Source organism: Saccopteryx bilineata, chromosome 9 (genome assembly GCF_036850765.1).
Source record: "Saccopteryx bilineata isolate mSacBil1 chromosome 9, mSacBil1_pri_phased_curated, whole genome shotgun sequence".
NCBI lineage: Eukaryota > Metazoa > Chordata > Mammalia > Chiroptera > Emballonuridae > Saccopteryx > Saccopteryx bilineata.
Window position 1 is genome coordinate 56,811,879 of NC_089498.1, and position 22,858 is coordinate 56,834,736.

General features: G+C 39.2%; 1 protein-coding gene across 1 annotated transcript; it reads right to left on the reverse strand.

Annotated features, from left to right (window-relative positions):
- Positions 1 to 17,029: 17,029 nt before the first annotated feature.
- ZWINT (ZW10 interacting kinetochore protein) lies at positions 17,030 to 20,846 on the reverse strand. Its single transcript, XM_066242807.1, has 9 exons — positions 20,721 to 20,846; positions 19,825 to 19,915; positions 19,535 to 19,658; positions 19,209 to 19,375; positions 19,006 to 19,062; positions 18,162 to 18,304; positions 17,904 to 18,081; positions 17,744 to 17,820; positions 17,030 to 17,491 (listed from the first exon to the last, which is right to left on the reverse strand). The coding sequence occupies exons 1-8, from the start codon at positions 20,759 to 20,761 to the stop codon at positions 17,779 to 17,781; spliced, it is 843 nt and encodes a 280-aa protein (XP_066098904.1). The 5' UTR covers positions 20,762 to 20,846; the 3' UTR covers positions 17,030 to 17,491; positions 17,744 to 17,778.
- Between the last annotated feature and the right edge of the window lie 2,012 nt (positions 20,847 to 22,858).

The following is a 22,858-nucleotide window of genomic DNA, read 5'->3' on the forward strand; positions in this document are numbered from 1 at the left end:
CTATAGGCAAGCCTCACAGATACTGCTCCCATTAGACAAAAATATATATTTCCTTCCATTTCTTAACAGGAAATATAGCTCTATTATAATCTAATTAATTACCATCATATATGCAGTCTATAGTTGACCAAAACATTGTTATGCGGTGCATGACTGTAATGTGATTGAAAGACTGAAGTAATTATTCTTATATATCACTCAATAATCAGATCATGTCAAGATACAATGACTTCAAAGTACTCTGACTTACTATGTATCACCTACAGTACGGCTCTACAGACCATTCAGAGTGATCCATCATATTATGTTAATTTATATAACATCATATTGTCTATTAAAACAAGTTTACCTAATACAAAAGCTGTTATATTTTAATCTTTACTCCTTTATAAACATCAATTATAAAATTTCAAAAGAATGCAGCTAAGGGAATTGAATTGTAAACTGTTTTCACACTGTTGTCGCATGGGTGGCATCACTGTAAGAAACAAAGTGTCCTCTGTACATTGTTAAGATTATTTTAAAATATTTTAATACTAAGTAATGGTAATTTTTAAAGGATATATTCTTATACTTAGTAATTACTAAATATGTGTGTTTTGTTATGGATTGAATTATCTTGCAAAAAAATATATTTGAAATTATAATCCCCTCAGTACCTCAGAATGTGACTTTATTTGGAAAAGTGATCTTTATAGAGGTAATAAAATTAAATATGAGGTCATCACAGTGGGTCCTATTCAATAAGATGATGTTCTTATGACAAAGAAAATTTGGACTTGGATATAGACAACTAGAGGAAAGATGGTGAAGAGGCAAAGGGAGAACACCATGTGAAGACAGAGGCAGAACTTGGAATTACGTTGCCACCAAATCAACGAATGTCTGTTGTAGCCAGAGCTGAAGGATGCTGGGAGGAATATTTCCCACAGGTTTTCAATGGAGTATGGCACTATCAACACCTTGATTTCACACTTCTAACCTCCAGAACTGAGACAATAAAGTGTTGTTATTAGCCACCCAGTTTGTCATACAGGCATACCGGCAGTCCCTGGGTTATGAACGAGATAGATTCTGTACGCTTGTTCTTAAGTTGAATTTGCATGTAAGTTGGAACAGGTACATTTACCTATTAAATACAACTTAGACAGATGTTTGTGTTAATATTTTATTTGTTTTTACCTTTCTGTGCATATAAATATTTAAACATTTTCAAACTTACAGAACCTATCTAGTTTATAACCTAGGACTTCCTATCCTTTATAATTGAAGCCATCGGAATAATATAAGCCTTTATTTATTTTTTTATTCCATTGGTTAACACTTTTGGCAATATGACTCTCCTAGACAACATCTTCAGCCCCTTCTCTCTCTTTTCAAATCTTCAGTTCATCCTTTCAATTCTCATTGACAGTTGATATAATATTTATCCCTTAGGCCAATATGTTTTTCTTTGTTTAGTATAACATATATAAATAACTGTAAAAAGAAGACAAGACTATTTTCACTGGACAAATTAATACCTTCAAAAGAGACATTCCATTAGCACTCACCACAGCATAGCCCCTACTACTCCTTCATCAGTCATAACATCAAAGTTTCTTTCATTGGGTTTTCCTCATTCTCCAATCTCAAATGTTGGAGTACTGGGTTTTTTGCTTTTTTTCCTATACTCACTTCCTTGCTGAACATATCTGCTCTAATGGTCAAGAACAAGACATGTATACAGAAGCATTCAGAATTCATACTTCCAGTCTGGACCTCGTCCCTGATCTCCATCCACTTTTATTAATGCATCCGCCTACTAATCTACTCCAGTTACATTTCTAATTGACATTTCAAACCTAATACATTCAATATTGAGCTCCTGATAAATGGCTCAGATCTTCACTCCACACCATTCTTATACATCTCAGAATAAGATAATAACATATTTCAAATTCCTCAGGAAAACTGAAGTTTTAGAGTCTCTATTTAAATATTTTTCTAATCAATAGCCCATCTCACGATAATCTCCTTCCACAGACACTCCATCTTCCTCTTTTCTGCTGTATTTTTATTTGTAGCACTATAGTTTATTAGTTTGCTTATATACCTGTAGTAAAATATAAAGCAGCATAATTATGGAAGAGAAGGAGGTAAGAAATTCTGAACACAGAACTGCCACTTAGGGAGTTTAGTTTAATGAGCTCCTAGAATTAGAAAGTGATATGGGAAAGGAAATTAGGCTGAAGAACATAAAAAAGAAAAAAAAAACACCCACATTTTTGCAATGGTAATTTGGCTCAGAACTTGTTGACTGGAGCTCATTGTGTAAACTTATAAATCATATAGGAAATTTTGGAAAAGAAAATGGACCTAAAAAGCAATGCCACAGTATGCTAAGACTCAGTTTATTTCATACGATTACCTCCATTTTGCAGTATTTGTTTATGCACAAGAAATTTTGGGGAAAGCATGCTGGCATTGTAAAAAGGGGAGTTTGGGGAAAATGAAAGCTGATTTTTTTCTGTATCTAAGTTTATTAACAGTCTGAGGATAGTCTCTCATCTGAAATATATTTATAAATTACTACTGGGAAAGTATTTGCTATTGTGTATGTGACTGGCGGCAGATTCAAATATAAGAGATGATATGTCTCCAGTGTGCCGAGTCACATTCAACTGAGTGGTGCGTCCATTTGTGCAGCATAACCTGGTCTGTCACTTGGTGGTGAGACCTCACATTCCTCCACACCTGGCTGCTGTTTATGACAAGCCAGATTCTTCTCAGCAGGACAGTGGCTCATGGAGGAGCTAGAAATGACATCGTACAGTAGGTAAATTTATCTTCGGGTTTTTATAAGTACCTCAGTGTGCTTTATATGCCTTTATCACTATTTGGCATGCAGATTCTAGTTTGTCCATAAATATGAGGTATAAAAGAGCACATTTTGCTAAAGTTAGTGTTTTTCTTCTGAAAAGTTTTAAGGGAAAATTTAAATTCTGATGATAAAATCCTAAGTATCAAAAAAAAAGTTGTGAATTACATGGGGTCAGAGGCAAAATAATGTCTCTCACCCTTAAATATCACAAATCAGATTTTCAGGACTTTGGGGGAATTCTATCAAATGTTTGATTCCTCACTGTAATATCAGCCTTTATGAGGCAAAGACCTTTATCATGGGCATGGTGAAAAGTTGCAAGAGAAATAAAATGGCTATATTTTCAGGAGGAAATTTCATGGGTGGTGAGCTGCGAGTAAATACTCCTGTTTCTCCTAAGAAAACAAGAAAAAATGCATTTTTCTCACAAAAAATAAGGTCCAGAAGATGTTTAGAAAATTATTTTTACTCTTAACAGTTCTATTAAATTATATGACTAATTATTAAATATCCAGCTTTTCAAAGAACATCTTTTTTTTTCTATTGGAACCATAGCTTAGGGGAAAAACAAACTAGGCACCAGAGACAGAATCCTCAGTTTGAATCCCTGCTTCATCACTTAACTAGTCATTTTGAAGAGCCCACTTAATATTTCTTAGCCTCAGTTACCCTGTCTTGAAGGTATAGTCACAATAAGACCCAGCGGGTAGCTCAAATTGTTGCCCTGATATGTCAAGGTTGCATGTTCTATCCCTGGTCAGGGCACATATAAGAATTAACCAATGAATGAAATGCATAAATAAATGAAACAATAAATTCATGTTTCTATTTCTCTCTTCATTCTCGTCTCTCTAAAAATCAATCAATAAATAAAAATTAAAAGATATAGGTACAGTATCTTAAATTTGAATTATTAATAAAATGAATAAATGTATATATTTAGCACAGTGGTTCATCAAAGTAGGAGTGTAAGAAATACCTGTTAACATTAATATATGCTAGAGACTACATTCCTTTGTAATTTCTTACGTTATTAAGTAAGACAAAGAGAGTGCATGTTTGATTTTGCATATTCTTTTAATGGATTATCATTTACAGAATAAAGAAAATAAGAAGTAGGAAGGAATATAATGGAAAGCTGCCTGAGAGGTCAGACAAGCAGCACAGTTTGGGGTACTTATTTTTATACTGCTGGTGTCCTACAGCTTTTTCTTCTCTCAACTCCGTTCTTAGCCCTGTTTTATAAATGATGGTTATTCATCTTTTGTAAATATGATATTTGCAATTAATTTACCTAATACAATTTCAAAAATAAATCACGTGCAAACATACAAAAACCAAGTCAGAACACCATTATTGGTGGTTGAAAATATGTTAAAGAAACAAATAAAAAAATCTCATAACTGAAAGCCCCATTTGGTTTGCATATGACATGTTACACATGACAAGATGCACAATGGCTCTGATGAACCAGACTAAATATAAATCATCAAAAGATAAAAAACTCTCAAGTCACATTTTCCTACATAATATATTTGGAAAATATTATCTTCTAGAAAATTTGTATTTATAGATAGGAATGCTGGCCTAGGAGGTAAAGTGTTCTGTGGAGAGTTTGAGCAAATTGCACTGATGTAATTTTTCTTTCATTTCTCACAGGTGACAGGCAAATATTTGGGCTAGCAGAAATGTTCTGCCCAGTGATCCCTAATGCATCCACATTCACTTAACATTCAAAATGTCCACAAAAATGGAATGATTTGTAAATGTTTAATATAAAATTTTCTGGGTATTTTATGTAGTTTTCTAGAAGAATGGAAGTTTTGAACACTGACATTTTTTTCTTCTTTTTTTTTCAGTTTTAGTGAGCTATAATTGCCAACTATAACTGCAATATATTTAAATATACCTATGTGATTTGATATATGTATACCCTATATCAAATATACAGTATATTTTGGTTTTGTCTTTCTCTGATGATTAATGATGCTGACCACCTTTCAATGTACCTGTTTACTACCGTATTTCCCCACATATAAGACACACCCATTTTCGAAAAATTTGGTGTCTAAAAACTGGGTACACCTTATACAATGGTTGTAGTTTTTTAACTTGCATTTCCCGCTTTCTCGTACTTGTTGTCTTCGTGCTCGTTTTGTACTTTTACCAGTATATTACGGTAGGTTACATTGTGCCACATTCTGCCCAAAAATGGCTCAGAAAAGATTTTTGAACAGTGCTGAATTCAAGTTAAAAGTGATCCAGTTTGCAAAAGTGAATAGAAATAGTGCTGCTGAATGTTAAGTTTGGTCCTCCTCCAACTGAACAATCAATTTGAGACTGGCTACGGGAAGAAGAAATCCTACTGAAAACGCCACAGCAGAAGAAGGCCATAAAAGGCAAGTCAGCAAAATGGCTTGATTTAGAGAGGGAATTAAAGATATGGATTGAAGAGCAAAGGGTAATTGGAATTCCTGTGTCCACAAAGATGGTTGAGCATGAGGCAAGAAGAATTACTGATGAAAAAGATGTTACTGATTTCAAAGGAGGACACAATTGTTGCTTCAGGTTCATGAAACAGAATGAACTAAGCATGCGTACATGCACCAGACTTGCCCAAAAGATGACTGAAAGCTATGAGCAGAAGGTCTTTGAATTTCATCTTCTGTCATTCAATGTCAGAAGACACATCAGTTTAGTTGGGACAGATTGCAAATATGGATGAAATCCCCCTTCGATTTGGTGTCCCAAGTAACAGAACTGTTGAGAAGAAGGGGGTGAAAACTGTAACTGTGAAGACAAGTGGACATGAAAAGAGCCACTACACAGTTATTCTAGCTTGTTGTGCCGACTTAACCAAGCTGCCTCCTATGCTGATTTTCAAATGTAAAACAATGCCAAAAGAAGACATTTCTCGAGGAGTGATTGTCCACGTTCATGACAAGGGTTGGATGGATCAGGATGGGATGAAGATCCGGTTTGAGAAAGTTTGGAGAAGGGGGCCAGGTGGGCTCTTACACAAACCTGCCCTATTGGTGCTTGATCAGTTCAGGGCACACATAACAAAAAACACAAAGATTGCTGCAGAGTAAAAAATGAAACTTGCTGTCATACCTGGAGGCTTGACATCCCAGTTCCAACCACTTGATGTCAGCATTAACAAACCCTTCAAAGCTGCCATGAAAGACTCATGGAACCAATGGATGAAGGCTCCTGGGAACAATTTGATACCATCAGGAAGAGTGAAGAACCCAACTATAGGAGAAGTTTGCACCTGGGTGAAAAGATCCTGGGATAATATCATGATTGAGATCATTGTCAAATCCTTTACATGGGGCATTTCAAATGCCTTAGATGGAACTGAGGATGAGGCAATATATGAAGACAGTGATTCAACATCAGACATGGATGAGAACAAGCTAATGGATGGGAGTTTTGACAGTGATGAGGAGCTCTATGAATTTTATGATGAATAAAACTTGAGTTCAATATTTTATGTAATACATTTTTTCAAATTTCAGGCCCCAAAATTAAGGTGCATCTTATACATGGGCAAATATGGTTTTCCAGATCTTCTTTTGAAAAGGTCCACTCAAGTCCTTTGCTCATTTTTAAAAATTATTATTTTACTATTGAGTTGTATTTATATTTATATATTGACCCATTTTCAGATATGTGGATTGCAAATATTTCCTCTCTGACCATAAGTTTTCTAATTTTTTTGTTGGTTTCTATTGCTGTGTGTAAGCTTTTAAGTTTGATGGAGTCCAACTTATTTAGTTTTGCTTTTGTGGACTTTGCTTTTGTTTTTTGTTTTTTGGTGTGTGTGTCAAATCCAAAAAAAATCATTGCCAAGACCAATGTCAAGGAGTTTTTCCATTATGTTATTTTTTTCCTAAGAGTTTTATGGTTTCATATCTCATGTTAAAGTCTTTCATTCAGTTTGAGTTCATTTTTGTGACCCTGCCAGGTTAACTCCTTCGGTTGAGTGTCGTGTCAAATGACAAGATTTAGGATCCATTCCGCAGTCAGGGCACACATGGGAAGCAACCAAAGAATCATGATTGAGTGGGACAAAAAATGAATGCTTCTCATCTCACTCCTCTCTCCCCCTTCTTTTCTTTCTCTCTTTAAAATTAAGCCCTGGTCAAATAGCTCGGTTGGCTGGAGCATTGTCCTGGAGGATGGAAGTTGCCACTTTAATCCCATGGTCAGGGCACATACAGGAGCATATGTATGTGCTCCTATAATAAAGTCATTTATTAGTGACTTTATCTCCTTCAATATTCCTCTCTCCTTTCCTGACTCTCTCAAGGAAGGAAGGAAGGAAGGAAGGAAGGAAGGAAGGAAGGAAGGAAGGAGGAAGGAGAGAAAGAAAAAAAGAAAAAAAAGAAAGACAAATTTTGTGTGTGGTATAAATGGGGTCTAATTTAAATCTTTCACATGAGCATTTCCAGTTTTCCCAATATCATATATTAAAGTGACTTCACTTTATTTTTTTTAGAGTTTCTTTATCAAAAAATAATTGATAATCAAAGTAGGTGTTTAAGTAATAGCTAATAACATAAATTATATATATAATATATACAAAATATAAATATATATAAATTATATATAGATGTATGTATATGTGATTATATGGGTGTATGTTACATTTTATTCTTTGCATTCTATATATATATATATTCCTTTGCATTCTATTCCATGAATCCATGTGTCTCTTTTTATGTCAGTACCATACTGTTTTGATTATTAGACCTTTATTATATAGTTTGAGATCAGAAAGTGTGATGCCTACAGTTTTGTTCTTCTTTATCAACATTACTTTGGTATTTCCAGTGTTTTATGGTTTCACAATAATTTTATGATCAGTTTTTCTATATCTGTAAATACATTTATAGAAATTTTGATAGGGATTCCATTAAATCTGGACATTGGTTGGGTAGCACTGATATCTTACAATATTAATTTTTCTAATCCATGAACACAGAATATTTTTTTATTTATTAGTCACTTTATCTCCTTCAGCAATGTTTTACAGTTTTTAGTGTACAGATCTTTCTACTCCTTGCTTAAACTTTTATTTTTGTTTTTGAGGCTATGTAAATTCTTTTTAAAAAATTCTATTTCCAATATTTCATTGTTAGTGTTCAGAAATGCAACTAGGTCAGAGTAATCACAGTGTGAGAGATACACCTGACTTCTTCTCTTGAAATTTTAACAAATTGAACAGCTATAATGCGGAAAGGCAACCCCAGCTGGGCTCACAGGCTTAACTGAAAGATCTGCATACTGAGAAGGACTATAGGTGGAAAAGGTTGAGAAGGGGGACAGAAGATAAAATACACTCGTGGTCAGCTCTAGAAAGACAAGAAGCTCAGATCAACCCCGTTTTTACCTGCAGGGGCTCTAGAGAAGAGGGAAGCCCAAAGTAACTGGAATTAATATTTTCTGCTGGAGTTACAGAAAGGGGAGATGCTTGGAGTGACTGGGTCTCCTTCTATTGGAAAGAGTGATGAGATTGAGAGCAAAGGGGGAAACACTAAACCAAAGTGGCCGCAGAACAAAGGGTCACAACTAGTACTCCCGTGATCCACCAGCAGCCAACACTTAGTGTAGAGACAGAGAAAACTAAAATGTGACTCCCAGCCTCCCAGATCCTGCCTTCCTCACCTCATGGGGTATGAAGACAGAGTGGCAGAGACAGACCCACAGCTAACTCTCTCTTCTGAAGAACAGAGGTGCTCTGTGGTCTGTTGTGACGTGGAGAGGAGCACCTGGAGGCATCAGATCACCATTTTAAAGCCATAAAGTCCTCACAACACATGCCACCCATAAATGTGACTAAAGCACCACATACATCATTGCAACAGCAACATCTCAGTGGAGGTCAGCCCAAAAATTTCACAAAGCTAAAACATATAATGCAGTGCCACCTACTGAAAGAAAACAGAACTTCTCAAAACTGAAATATTTCCTTTTCTCCTTTTCTTTTTTGAATTTCATTTTTTTTAATTTTTCTACATTTTATTCTTATTTTTGTAGGTGTTTTATTATTTAATTTTTGGTTTTTGATTTTTGTTTTAGTGTTATTCTTTTTACTTGTAAAAAATTTTATATTATTCATTGTATTTTTTCATGTTTATTTTTAACTTTTAGTTGTTTTTTGTTAAGAGTTCTTAACAACACCATACTCAAATTCTTAAATTCCATCAAGGAAGAAGAAATAAAATACCATGGCTATATAAGACAGAGATCTAGTTCAGAAAGAAGTTAAAAAAATCTCCAGGGAAAAAACCCCTCAAGCACATGGAAACCTTAGACTTAAACAATAGATAATTCAAAAATGAAATACTGAAAATACTCAATGAGATGCAAGAAAACACTGATAGTCAATTTAATGAGCTCAATAAACAAATTAATGAATAAAATCAGTACTTCACCAAGGATACTGAAACTTTAAAAACACAGGTAAAGAAATCAATACATGAATTGAAAAATGAGGCAGCAAGATTAACTAATAGAGCAGGCTAGATAGAGGAGAGAATCGGTGACATCAAAGACAGGCAATTAAAGATGCTATAGAGCAGGGATCTCAAACTCGCGGCCCGCCCACCAATTTTGTGCAGCCCGCAGACTAATCAAACTTCGTGGATTAGTCTGCGGGCCAGTCTGCGGCCGCACAAAATTGGTGGGTGGGCTGCATGCGGCCCACGGGCCACGAGTTTGAGACCCCTGCTATAGAGAGAAGAGAGAGACTAATGAATTTAAAAGAATCATAGAGTTCTGACTCCATCAGAAATGAATTTTAAAAAATGACAGAGCTCTGACTCCATCAGAAAGATTAATAATGGTTATATCAGAAGAGAAGGAGAAGGGACTGGAAAGCCCATTCAAACAAGTAATTGATAAATATTTCCCAGTTTATTGAAAAAGATCCTCAAATCCAAGAAGCAAACAGAACACAAAGTTACCTCAACCTAAACAAAAAGCAAATAGAACACCAAGTTACCTCAACCCAAACAAACCTTCTCCAAGTCACGTTATAATAAAATTGTCAAAAATCAATGACAAAGAAGGAATCCTCAAGTCAGCTAGAGCAGTGGTCCCCAACCTTTTTTGTGCCATAGACCGGATTAATGTCAGAAAATATTTTCACGGATCGGCCTTTAGGGTGGGACAGATAAATGTATCACGTGACCGAGACAAGCGTTTAAGTGTGAGTCTTAGACGGATGTAACAAGAAGGAATCTGGTCATTTTTAAAAAATAAAACATGGTTCCGACTTAAATATAAATAAAACGGAAATAATGTAAGTTATTTATTCTTTCTCTGCGGACCGGTACCAAATGGCCCACAGACCGGTATTGGTCCGTGGTCTGGGGGTTGGGGACCACTGAGCTAGAGGACAGAACAACATAACATATAAAGGAAAGCCCATTAGGTTATCATCAGACTTCTCAGCAGAAACTCTACAAGTCAGAAGGGAGTGGACTGAAAAATTCAAAGTACTGAAAGAGAGAAATTACCAGCCAAGAATACTATATTCATCAAAGTTATCCTTCAAATAAGAAAAAGAAATACAAACTTTTACAGACATACAGAAGCTGAGGAAGTTTATCACCAGAAAACCTCCACTGCAGGAAACACTCAAGGGAGTTATTCAGATACAAAGAACAAAACAATTCAAAACTGCAAGTAATAGCTCAGAAAAGGTCACAATAAAAACAAAGATAATCTGTGACAACAATAACATAAAATGGCAGAGGATAAAGATCTGCAGTAGCAAAGAAATATGGCATGCAGAAGCACTCATAAAACAAAGGACTCTTGCATGGATGAAACACTTGCATTTAATAACCTAATGTTAACCACCCATGAAAAAGCCACACTTGACAAAGGAGCCAAAAACACACAGTGGAGAAAAAAAAGTATCTTCAATGGTCTTTGAAAACTGGAAAGCCACATACAAAACAATGAAATGACTAGTTTGTCTCCCTGCACAAAAATTAATTCAAAATGTATCAAATGTGTAAATATAAGACCTGAAACAAATTACATAGGTAAAAACACAGGTATTAACCTGTGCCTTGGCCATAGAGAACAATTTATGAATTTGACCCTAAAGGCAAGGGAAGTATAGAAAAAAGGAAATGAATGGAACTATATCAAACTAAAAAGCTTCAGCACAACAAAAAAACTGACAACAAAACAAAATGGCAGCCAACCAAATGGGAGATATTTGCAAACAACAGCTCCAACAGAAGTTAATAGACAAAATATATAAAGAACTCACAAAACTCAGCAACAAACAAGAATCCAATTAAAAAATGGGGAGAGGACCTGAACAGACACTTCTCCCAAGAAGAAATACAAATGGCAAACAGATGTATGAAAAGATGCTAATTTTCAATGGCTATTAAAGAAATGCAAATCAAAACTACAATGAGATACCACCTCACACCTGTTAGATTGACTGTTATCAACAAGACTGGTAATAACAAATGTTGGAGAGGTTGTGAAGAGAAAGGAACCCTCATTCACTGCTGGTGGGAATGTAAACTGGTATAGCCATTATGGAAGAAAGTATGGTGGTTCCTCAAAAATTAAGAATAAAACTACCATATGGCCCAGCAATCCCTCTACTGCAGCGGTTCTCAACCTGTGGGTCGCGACCCCAGCGGGGTTGCCTAAAGCCATCGGAAAATACATAATGCATATCAGGTATTTACATTCCGAATCATAACTGTAGCAAAATTACAGTTATGAAGTAGCCACCAAAATTATTTTTTGGTTTGGGGTCACCGCAACATGAGAAACTGTATTGCGGGGTCACGGCATTAGAAAGGTTGAGAACTACTGCTCTACTGGGTATGTACCCCCAAAACTCAAAAACATTTGTATGTAAAGACACATACACCACCATGTTCATTGCCCACAGCATTAGTCACAGTGGCCAAGACACGGAAACAACCAGTGTCCCTTAATAGACGATTGAATAAAGATGTGGTACATATACACAATGGAATACTACTCAGCAATAAGAAATGATGACATATTGTCATTTAGGAAAACATTATACTGAGTGAAATACCATATTTCCTTATGTACAAGACATTCCCATGTATAAGACGCACCTTAATTTTGGGGCCCGAAATTTGAAAAAAAAATGTATTACATAAAGTTACTGAACTAAAATTTTATTCATCATAAAATTCATACAACTCCTCATCTGTGCAAAAAAGCAGGAAATGCAAGTAAAAAAAAAAAAAATCTACAACCATTATATAAGATGCACTCAGATTTTAGACCCCCAATTTTTTTTTAAAGGGTGCATCTTACACATGGAGAAGTGCGGTAAGTAAATCAGAAAAAGCTAAGAACTGTATGATTTCACACATAGGTGGGATATAAAACAGACTCATGGACATAGAATAAAGTGGTTACCAGGGGGAAGGGTGAGTGGGGGAAGGGAATAAGGAGGGACAAGTATACAGTGATGGAAAGTGACTTGACTTTGGATGATGGGAACACAATTCAATCACCAGTTCAAATGCTATTAAGATGTTCACCTGGAACCTATGTACTCTTCTTATTGATCACGGTCATCTTCCTAAATCTGATTTTCTAAATAAAAAAAATATTTAAAAAAAGAAAATATTTCCAAGTTTATTAATTATGTAATAAAATTGTTTGAGATTATTACTTTAATTTAAAAAGATAATTGGATATTTATAGGTAAAATGTCTACACGACCAATGAGTTTGGAGAAGAAAATGGGGAAAAGCAACAATTCCTAAACCTAATCATCCTGAACAGCTTTCATCCCCATGTATATTTTAGAAGGGAAAAATGTGACTGCAAAGAGGGGTTGGTGAAAGTAAATACAGAGTAAATATTAAAATGAAAAAAAGTGACATGTGACTTCTGTTAAAGAAAATGGATAAAAGGAAATCATTGTAGCCTTAAAGAAAATGATAGCCTGACCAGTGGTGACGCAGTGGATAGTGTTGAAATGGGACACTGAGATCCTAAGTTGAAAACCCAGAGGTCACAGGCTCACCAGCATAAGCACAGGGTCACTAACTTGAGTGGGATCAACATGATCCCACATAGCTGACTTGAGCCCAAGGTCACTGGCTTGAGCAAGGGTTCACTGGCTTGGCTAAAGACTCCAAGTCAAGGCATATATGAGTAGCAGTCAATAAACTAAAATACCATGACAAGTTGATACTTCTCATCTCCCTTCCTGTCTCTCTTGCAAAAACAAAAACACTGAATCATAAGTTCAAGAGTACTAGACTCCAAAATAACATTGAATAGTGATAGTTCAAGTACTGCTTAAAAATAAATTCTGAGATAGTTATGATGGTAATTTATTCACTTTATATATTCCTCAGGCAAGAGGAGACTAACAAGTAAAAGTATTGCAAGTGATGAGAGAAGTAAAAAGGGGGGAGAATACTGATATGAATGTGCATAAATGACTCACAGTAAAGAAAGTGCAGCAACTGAGTAGCAAACAAAAAAATATCTCTCAAAGATAAAAAAAAAATATTTCAAACTCAAGTTACACTTAGCAGTTTCCCTGATTTGCAGGTGCAAGCTAAAACCTCTCAAATCTTTTGTCTGGTGTTAGGAGGGGTCAGTACAGAGAAAATTCATTAGTCACTTTAAAACTCATGTTAAGGTTTATAAACTAAGTGTGAGACAAATGATTGTTCAGTTTTCCTAAATACAAAGGAATATTCTATGATTTATTATATATTTTAAATTATAAACATCTCAGCAATTGTTTCTTCAAAGCAGGTGTCTTTAGTGTTGTAATATTTTTGCATCTTTGGTATGGGAAATGAAAAATTTAATGAAACTACTATCCCTGCCTTGACCAAAATTCCATTTGCAGTGTGAGACTTTTTCAGACATGATCCTTTGAAAAGTGTTTTATTCCAGTTCAACAAATGTTTAGTTATTATCACAAAAGATGAAAGAAGGTATTCCTGAGATATCTGCCTAAAGAAACTTGAATTGGATCCAGGTTTAAAATATAACAACCTCAATGTTTCCGTAGCTTTGTATAATAGCTTTTTTTTTATTCCTTACAGAAATGACCCAACATAATTATCCTTACTTGGCCTGACCAGGCTGTGGCGCAGTGGATAGAGCATCGGACTGGGAAGCAAGGACCCAGGTTTGAAACCAAGAGGTCACCGGCTCGAGCATAGGATCAAGGATGTGACAACATGGTTGCTGGCTTGAGCAAGGGGTTACTTGGTCTGCTGTAGCCCCCCAGTCAAGGTACATAGGAGAAAGCAATCAATGAATAACTAAAGAGCTGCAACTAAAAATTGAAGCTTCTCATCTCTCCCTTCCTCTATCTGTCCCTATCTGTCCCTGTCAAAAAAAAAAAAAAAAAAAAAAATATATATATCTCTCTCTCTCTCTCTCTCTCTCTCTCTCTCTCTCTCCTTACTTGGGGTTGTTTTCTCTCAAGTGACAAGGATCCAGGTTCCTTTAATTTTGTGTCTCCCTTCTCATTATCTTCAGTGTCCTCCCCATTTAGCCAAAAGTCAGAGAAAAATAGGTGGCACGTGGGTTTCATAAGCCAGGCTTGGAAGTAGTGTATATATCACTTCTCTCCTCATGTACTTGGCTACAGTCCAGTCACAATGGCCTCATCTCACTCTAAAGGAGGGTAGGAAATGTAGATTAGCTTTATGAGTTTGGTGAACAACCAGTAACTTGGACAATTAATCTCTTCACAGATAAGAATTTTTTATTTCCTTAGATTTATTTTTGTGTGGTAACAAAATATATGCTCATCTTACTTCTGCCTGCTTTCCAGAACTGTGTGTATGTATGCATACATGTATGAGGCCAGGAAATTATCAGGATATTATAAATGAATGAACCAGAATAAACATACAATAGCAGATAACAAAAGACAATCTTTAAATATTTGAAGATGAATATTTGAAAACATGAAATCAAGGATAAGATTAAAAGACCTCAAAAAAACCCCACAAAAAACAGAAACAAACAAAACAAATACATTAGGCCATCCTAAAATAGGATGCAGATATTAAAAAATAATGAAAATTTCATATGAATAACCTTGTTAGAAGTGAAAAATTCTAGAAAAATGACAGTACCTAGAAAATGTGAAGTTAAAACTAGAATAAGCAATAGAATGTTCCACCATAAAGCAAAATTACTGTTTAAAAGGGAAACGTTATTCTTACAGAAAATATAGAAGTTTTTCTATTTGTTTAATGGAGTAAGTTTAACCTTCCCTTTATCTAAGAGAACGTTTCTTCTCGTGAAGACAGAGCAGGTGTCTTAACGGTGGTGATTCACTGGTTAGTCTCTATCGCCCTGTAATCTTCACTGGTTTCTGTGACCCTCATTTGGATAGAACAGAGGAAGAGAAAATCTTTGGTGTATAGCAGACCTTTGCAGCAGTCACTGTGGACTCACAAGTCTACGTCTGTAAGAGATCGCAATTTCCCAAGGGTAGGTTCCCTTTTGCTCATGTCTATCTATGCAAGTGTTAATGAACAACGAAAAGGATAGTCTTTAGGGGAATTTAGGAGGAAACAGGCCCTGGCTAGATAGCTCGGTTGGTCAGAGCATCATCCCGAGGCACTAAGGTTACCAGTTCCATCCCCATCAGGGCACATAATTGATAGTCCTGTCTCTCTTTTCCCCTCTCTATAAAATCAATAAAACCGTAAAAACCAAAAACAAACAAAAAAAAAACACCCTGAAAGTGGAAATATGGCTTACACCTAAAAATACATTCTAATTCCTGAGTTTGTCAGTCAAGATACTTCAGCCCAACTCAGGGCTCCAGCCACACCAGCAATTCAGAGGATTTGACAAAACTGATATGCAAGCCTCCACTCCTCTTTGGCCTCCCTGTGAACTGACTGATTCCGAACTCCTTGATAGAAATTTGGTTCCCAGCTGTTTTGCAGACCTCTAAATTTGATTACTGTAATTTTCCAATCTTCTGGCTTAGAATATCTCAGGATATCATCCTTGACCAGTTTGGTGATCTCCATGGGAGTCTTCCTTCCCCTGCTGGTTTTCTGTCAGCCACAATAAGTGCAAGAGCGAGAAACTCCACACCCTCCCAAACCATACCCCAGTGTCCTTCAGGAGACACTCCTTTCCCAGGGTGGACAGTCTTGCTTTCTCCTCTGTACTGCAAAAATTTCAAGGTATCATACATGAGAAAGAAAAAGGAGCTAGACTGTAGGGCTGGGGAGCCTACCCAGTAGGAAGAGAGGGAAGGACGGTACTGAGTATTTGGGGTGCAGGAGAACTGCAGCAGGGACCACGTGGGAGGGGGAGGGGTGTATAGACCGAGGAAGGCTCTGGGTATTTGGGGGCTCCCTAAAGGAGTACCCTTAATCCTCCCTTGGTCGGGCATGATGAAGGCCCACAAAAACCTCTGATATTGGTTCTATTTCATACATAAGAAATGAGGCTAGCACATTTAGAAGAACAATATGATCGAAACGTAGGGACTCCTCAGAAAAGCAAAGCAAACCATCATCACTGTGCACAGGGATCTCAACTGCCCCCTGAGAGAAGGCATCTCAGACAGAAAGAGAAGAGGAACCAATTTTTCCTGAAACACTCTCTCACCAAAACAAAGGGCCTCATGTCTCTTTCTCAAAGGGATGGTAGGTCTTTCTCAAATATATGGAAGCTGAGTATGCCAGTAGCTTTCTCTTAGATAGCAGTTCCCACACACCCAATCATAAATGCATTCTCTCACACACACAGCAGTGCCCCACAATATCCACAAACCCAGCAAGATACACAGAGGAACACAGAGTGAAAGCAATAAAGACAATAATATCGTAATAACTCTGTATGGGGCCAGATGGGTACTTGAAATATTGAGCGACCACTCTGCAAAAGTACCTGATTGTCTAACCGTTATGGTGTACATCTGACACTAATACAAGATAATACTGAATGTAAACTATAATTGAAAAACCACAACAAAACATAGATAAGAGAACACACACGGAAGTTCTAACACACCGACACAGGCGCGTAGAGACAGATATTCTCCTGTATATTCTCTTCGTACTGCTCCTTATCGTATTACTGTTTTAATTTGCTACCCTGCTTTCCCACACTCTGAAATCATCTTATCAACCTGTTTACTTGTTCATGTTCATTGTGTTCCACAGGGCCAGGGACTGGGAGCTCCAGTTCAGAGCAACAGGCCTGGCCATAGCAGGGCACCAATAAACATTAAAATCAGTGATTGAATTATCTTCCCAGATCTAACCACCTGCATAAAGCATTCTCCTCCTTCACAAATTAAGGTCACCATGTTTGCATCATATCGATTTAGGCAAGCAACTCCTGAGGCCCCAAGCCAGGGTCCCCTATCCATCCACACCCTCTAAATTTCCAAGAGTCAAGAGTCCCAGCACCTGTCATATTATTGGCCTCTGAATGTGGCTGTTCCCAGCAACATTTGAAGATAAACAGACAAATAGGCAACTAAGGGAACTCCAAGGCTTTTAATCAAAAGAATCCAGAGCCGACCCCCAGCTCGGTCATGGTCAGAAATCAGGCTGTATTCAGAAGTCCACAGTGCACCTACAATCAGGGCAGGGCAGGGCAGGGCAGGGCAGGGGTGTGGGGAAGAGTAAGAGAGAAGTTAGACCAGGGTAAGCTGGGCATGCGGATGAGGTGCTAAGCTTCAACCTTAAGATAAACTCCTTGCTCCTCCCCACTTTCCACAACACCACGAACAGGGGAACTCATACAGACCGGCAGACCAGAGAGGCCCTCGCTCCACCACTCCTGCGTCCAATAACACAAAGGCCCTGGGTTGGAGTCTTAACTAACCTGAGATCCTTTCCCATGTTGCTGCTCCCAGGAAGTCATGGCAACCTTGCAATCCCAGCAGCTTGTAGGCTGTCAGCCTTGGGGAGACATGGTATTACTGGGTAAGGCCCAACTCCCAGCTTCTCTATCTCCCTGCCCATCCGTCCCATCTCTTACTCACCTTGAAGGACACAGCCCCGTCTCTTTCCGTGGTTTCTCCAGTGTTCAGCTCTTGGGGCTGGCTGAGCTGCTGGGATTCATACTCAGGACCATCAGAATCTTGGGGTAGCTCTGCCTCTGCTTCAGGGAATTGCAGCTTACTCTGCAGGGTGTATAGCAGTTGAAGGAAAGTCTGGTGCCTGGAAAAAAAAGAAGTGGGTGTGAAGGGAGGAACCTCAGCTGGACCACCTTGGACCTGCACCCATGCTCCCAGTCTCACCTCTGCAGCTTTTCCTGTTCCTGCCCCACTTGCTGCTTCAGGGTTCCAAGTTCCTGATGCAGCTGCTCAAGCTCCTTCCGAGTTCCTGTCTGACGCTCCCTCATCTCTGCAGAAACTTTTACCAGATGCTGTAGCTGCTTCTCCTACCAGGAGTGAGAATGCAGACATGCTCATCAGATGCCGAGGTAGAGCCACTGTCCTAACCTCCTCAGCCAGTATGGCACAGATGATGATAACACTTACTTAGTATACTATGTGCCAGATACATTTTAAGCATTTGCTGTATTAACTGCTTAATCATTTTTTTTATTTTCTGTGTGTGTGAGAGAGACAGAGAGAGGGACGGACAGACAGACAGAAAGGGAGAAAGATGAGAAGCATCAGTTCTTTGTTGCAGCACCTTAGTCGTTCAATGATTGTTTTTTCATATGTGCCTTGACCGGAGGGCTACAACAGACCGAGTGACCCCTTGCTCAAGCCAGTGACTTTGGGTTCACGGTGGCGACCTCGGGTTTTCGAACCTGGGTCCTCCGCATCCCAGTCCAAAACTCTATCACTGTGCCACCACCTGGTCAGGCTTAACTGCTTAATCATCTTAACAGCTTTTTAGGACAGGTGTTAACATTGATTGTCTCCATTCACTGATGAAGAAACAGAAGCACAGAAAGTCAGGTGAATGCCCAAGGACATACACTAGTAAGTAGTGATGCCAGGATTCAAATCCATGTAGGTACCTGTACACACTATAATACCTCATAGAAAGAAGAGAGATGAAGGTTCTCCAGGCAGAGGACTTAGTAGCATGATGGTATAAAGGGAGATTTTCCTAGGGGCATGGACCAACCTGTTGCAGCTTCCACTGCTTCTGGGCTGTTCTGAGTTTCTCCCTGGCCACTTGCTTCTGCAGGTAAGCAAAGAGGTGAGACAAGGAGAGGAGTGTATTTTTCTGGTTGCTTTTTGGGATATGGCCACTGGCTCCAACCTAGCTTGCTAACCCTTTCCCTCCTCCTCCCTGAATGTCCTTCCCTCCCTTCACCCTGGGCGCACTTTGGCCTGGAGCTGGTCAAGGGCCTTCTGGAGCTGTGCCTGCTTCCTTTGGGCCTCCTCCATCTTGGGCAGGGCCTGGGTCAGGGCTCCTGTGATGGCCTCCACATGTTCTTGGTAGGCAGCCTTCAGCTCTTTCCATTGCTCCTTGGCTGCAAGTGCCTTCTGTCCTGAGATGAGCCACCAGAATGAGGACTTGAGTGAATGTTGGCTTGCCAGCCTGAAACACTGGGGCCTAAGTCTTTCTACCAGCTATACAGCTGAATTGACTGACATGTTCCATCCTTCACCACTCAGGGCAGCCCCATCCCAACCCCCTAACTACTCACGGCTGGTGTTTTCAGAAGCCAAAGGGCTCATGCCCTGGACAATGTCTTCCTGAGCCAAAAAGTTCTGCAGGAAGTCTACTAATTGAAGCTGGCTGCAGAGCAGCTTGTCTTTCTTTCGGGAATCCTGTACAGAGGGAGGGAAAAGGCAGGGAGCATCCTTACCTCCCTGTAGTATAGGCCAATGAGACTGCCTTCCAATCTGCTTACCATCAACACTGCCCAGTGTCTCAACAGAAGGACCCAGGAGCAGTCCCTGGCTTATGTAAAGTTGGCTACCATCTTGAACATACCATCACAAACTCAGCCAGGATCTGTCCAGGCAGTTCTGTCCCCTCCTGCAAGCCTTTAGGCTCCAGGATGTCTGCCAGCTCGGCCAGGGCCCTGAAGGGGCAAGAAAACAGGGAAAATGCAGACTGCTGGGGTGCCAGTTCTGGACAACTTTTGTATAGATGCACATACATAAATTCACGTATCAATGCGGAGAGTCTTGCCCTGAGCAGTATCTACACAAGGGCCATCTGGGACCTGGAAAGGTGTGTATATGGAGGGCATACGGAGGTAATAAGTACCATGAGAAAAAATAAGCAGGGCAAGGGGAATAAGGAATGCGAGGTGGGGAGTGTCTCACTAATGAGAAACCATTTCAGTAAAGAGAAATGTACAGGGAAAGAGAATGGGAAAAATATGGGAAAAACTGATGGGCGGTGGGGTGCCACTAACCTTGGGGTAGAACCTCAGAATATTTGGGGAGGGGCTCACCTACATCTAGGTTCTCTGTGTTCTTCCTTGTTAGGGGCTGGAGCGGTCAGAGGCAGGAATCGAGATAAAATAATTCCATGCGACAGTGTGGTGGGTCGGGGTGGGGGGGAGACAGAAATGAAATGGTCCCTCAGGATGTCTCCTGAGGTGGGAAGTATCCCGTTAGGATGTGCCATCCGCGAAGAAACGGGGAGGTGGACTGGGCTGAAGCCGTGCCCTTTCGGGACACCCCCCCGAGAGGTGTGGAGACGTGGGAAGTGCGTCAGGCCGGGCTCCCGAAAAGAGACAGGGCAGCTCAAGAACCTGAGACTGGTCTGCGGTCAGGGTCACTACACCGCGGGGTCGAATTCAGGGAACTGTCAATTGTACTCAGAGACCCACAAGGTCCAGCCCGGCCCAACCCCGACTGGCACCTGGAGGCACTTACTCTAAGGCTGCAGCCTCCACCTCGGTCTCCATCGACTCCATCCTCTTCAACGCCGTTCCCAGCGCCGTGCTTCCGCTCTACCCTCCTCTAAACCCTCTTTCTCTTTGGATTCACCGCTGACTGCACACCGGGACCAGCGATTCGTTGCTCGGTGAGTGGGCGGGAATCAAGGACTATCATGCATTCTCATTGGCAGGCGCAGATTCGCGCGTTGGCGCGCCGCACTGTTTGGCGCAGGCGCAGTGATAGCTCATCTAGGAGACCGCGGACAAGTCCTGCGCTTGCGCGCTAGCTCGCAGGCGGTGCTGGAGGCTGGAGTTGACGTGCTAGTTCACTTAGCGGCGTCTGTCTGGGTTCTTCTTACACTGTGTAGAAGGGGGAAAGCCTTGCACTGAGTTTAGGGGCAGTTCGGCATTAATTTTATTTTTTTTTAAATCTTCGGTAGAAAAAGAACACTGGATTTATCATCCAAGACTCTGCATCAATAACGAAGGCCTGTGATCATCTGGAGCCACAGGGAACAGATGATATCAGCTTAAAAAGCTTACTGCTTTAGAGATTTTCCTGGATGCGGTGCAGACAGTGAACCCAAGCACAGCCCAGGGTTTACCTGCGTTTACAAGACTGAGCTGAAACTACGGAGACCAAGACAGGTAACGTTCTCAGCAGCATTTAGGAGAAAGTAGAGAATTGCTCAATGAGAGAACTCAGTTCTGCAGAGTTTTCTCAAGTGTTCAGTTGAGAACTGAGCATCCTGTGTCTAAGGACCCTACCGGACAAGTGTTTTTAAATATCCCTAGAGATGATCTAGGGTCAGAAATAGTGACTGTATCCACCAGTCAGGCTGGAAAATAATCTATAGGGTTTAGGGTAGACAGGGTGTGCCATTGTAGTAGTGAATAATTAGCCATAAACTGGTCACTGCTCTAGAGCCACCTAACAAAATTTAAAAGCAACACCCAAGTAGATCAAACTGTTAACAAGTCATTTAAATATATGACAGACATAAGTTCAAACATATTTGTAGAAACTCAAGAAATAAAGTACAGTTTACAATGCCTGGCATCCAATTAAAAATTACCAAGCTGGCAAAAAAAGGGAAGAAAAGAAAACCTATAACAAGGAGAACAATCTGTCGCTGATCAGAACAGAAAAAGGTGTTAGAATGAACAGACCACATTAAAACAGTTTTATAACTATTTCATATGTTCAGAAAGATAAATAGGTTTAATAAAAAGGATAGGCCCTGGCAGGTTAGCTCAGTGGATAGAGCTTATGCCAGTTTATGAAGGGCACATAAGACAATCAACCATCTCTCCCCCTACTCTCCCTTTTCCCCTCCCACAGCGTAGATTGCTTCAAACATGGCCGTAAGTGCTGAGGATAGTTGGGCTGATCCCAGCTAGTCAGCCTCAGACGCTAACAATAGCTCAGCCCAGAAGGTGGTGGATCCCACCCCGGCTCATGCAGGAGTCATTCTCACTATCTCCCCTCCTCTCACTTAATATAATAAATAAATAAATAAATAAATAAATAAATAAATAAATCGGAGAGGTAAGGTGAGAAAGTCGGATGCTCATGGCCATGTAAAATGGTGCATCTGCTTTGGAAAAGAGTTCAACAGTTCCTCAAAATGTTAAACATAGAGTTGCCATATGAATCACAATTTCAGTATTAGGTATTTCTCCAAAAGAAATGAAAATATGCATATAAAACCTTGTGCATACACGTTCATGACACGATTTTTGAGAGCCAAAAAGTAGAAATCCCTCAAATACCTATCAGCTAGTGAATAGAAAAACAAAATCTATATCTATTCAGTGGATATAGGTTTTTTAAGCAATAAAAGAGAATGAGGTACTGATACATGCCATACATAGAACCTTGAAAACATTATGCGAAGTAAAAGAAATCAGTTATGAAAGAGCACATATTGCATGATCCCATCTACATGAAATGTTTGGATTAAGCAAATCTAACAAAAAACAGTGTAGTGACTGCCCAAAACTTTGGAGCTGACAGGATTGAGGGGAAACTGGTAGGGGGCTACAGGTAGAAGTGGGGTTTCATTTGAGGCAGGAATGAAAACGTTTATGATTATAGGAAGGTTGCACTATTCAAAAAGCCATTCAGTTTTT

Bases quoted from the DNA above. Each gene is read 5' to 3' on its own strand.
- ZWINT (XM_066242807.1), bottom strand. From the start codon at position 20,761: ATGGAGTCGATGGAGACCGAGGTGGAGGCTGCAGCCTTAGA. The intron at 19,659-19,824 runs GTATGTTCAAGA...CCCTCTGTACAG, and splicing joins TCCTGGCTGAGTTTGTGATG to GATTCCCGAAAGAAAGACAA. The intron at 19,376-19,534 runs GTGAGTAGTTAG...GGCTCATCTCAG, and splicing joins GGCTTCTGAAAACACCAGCC to GACAGAAGGCACTTGCAGCC.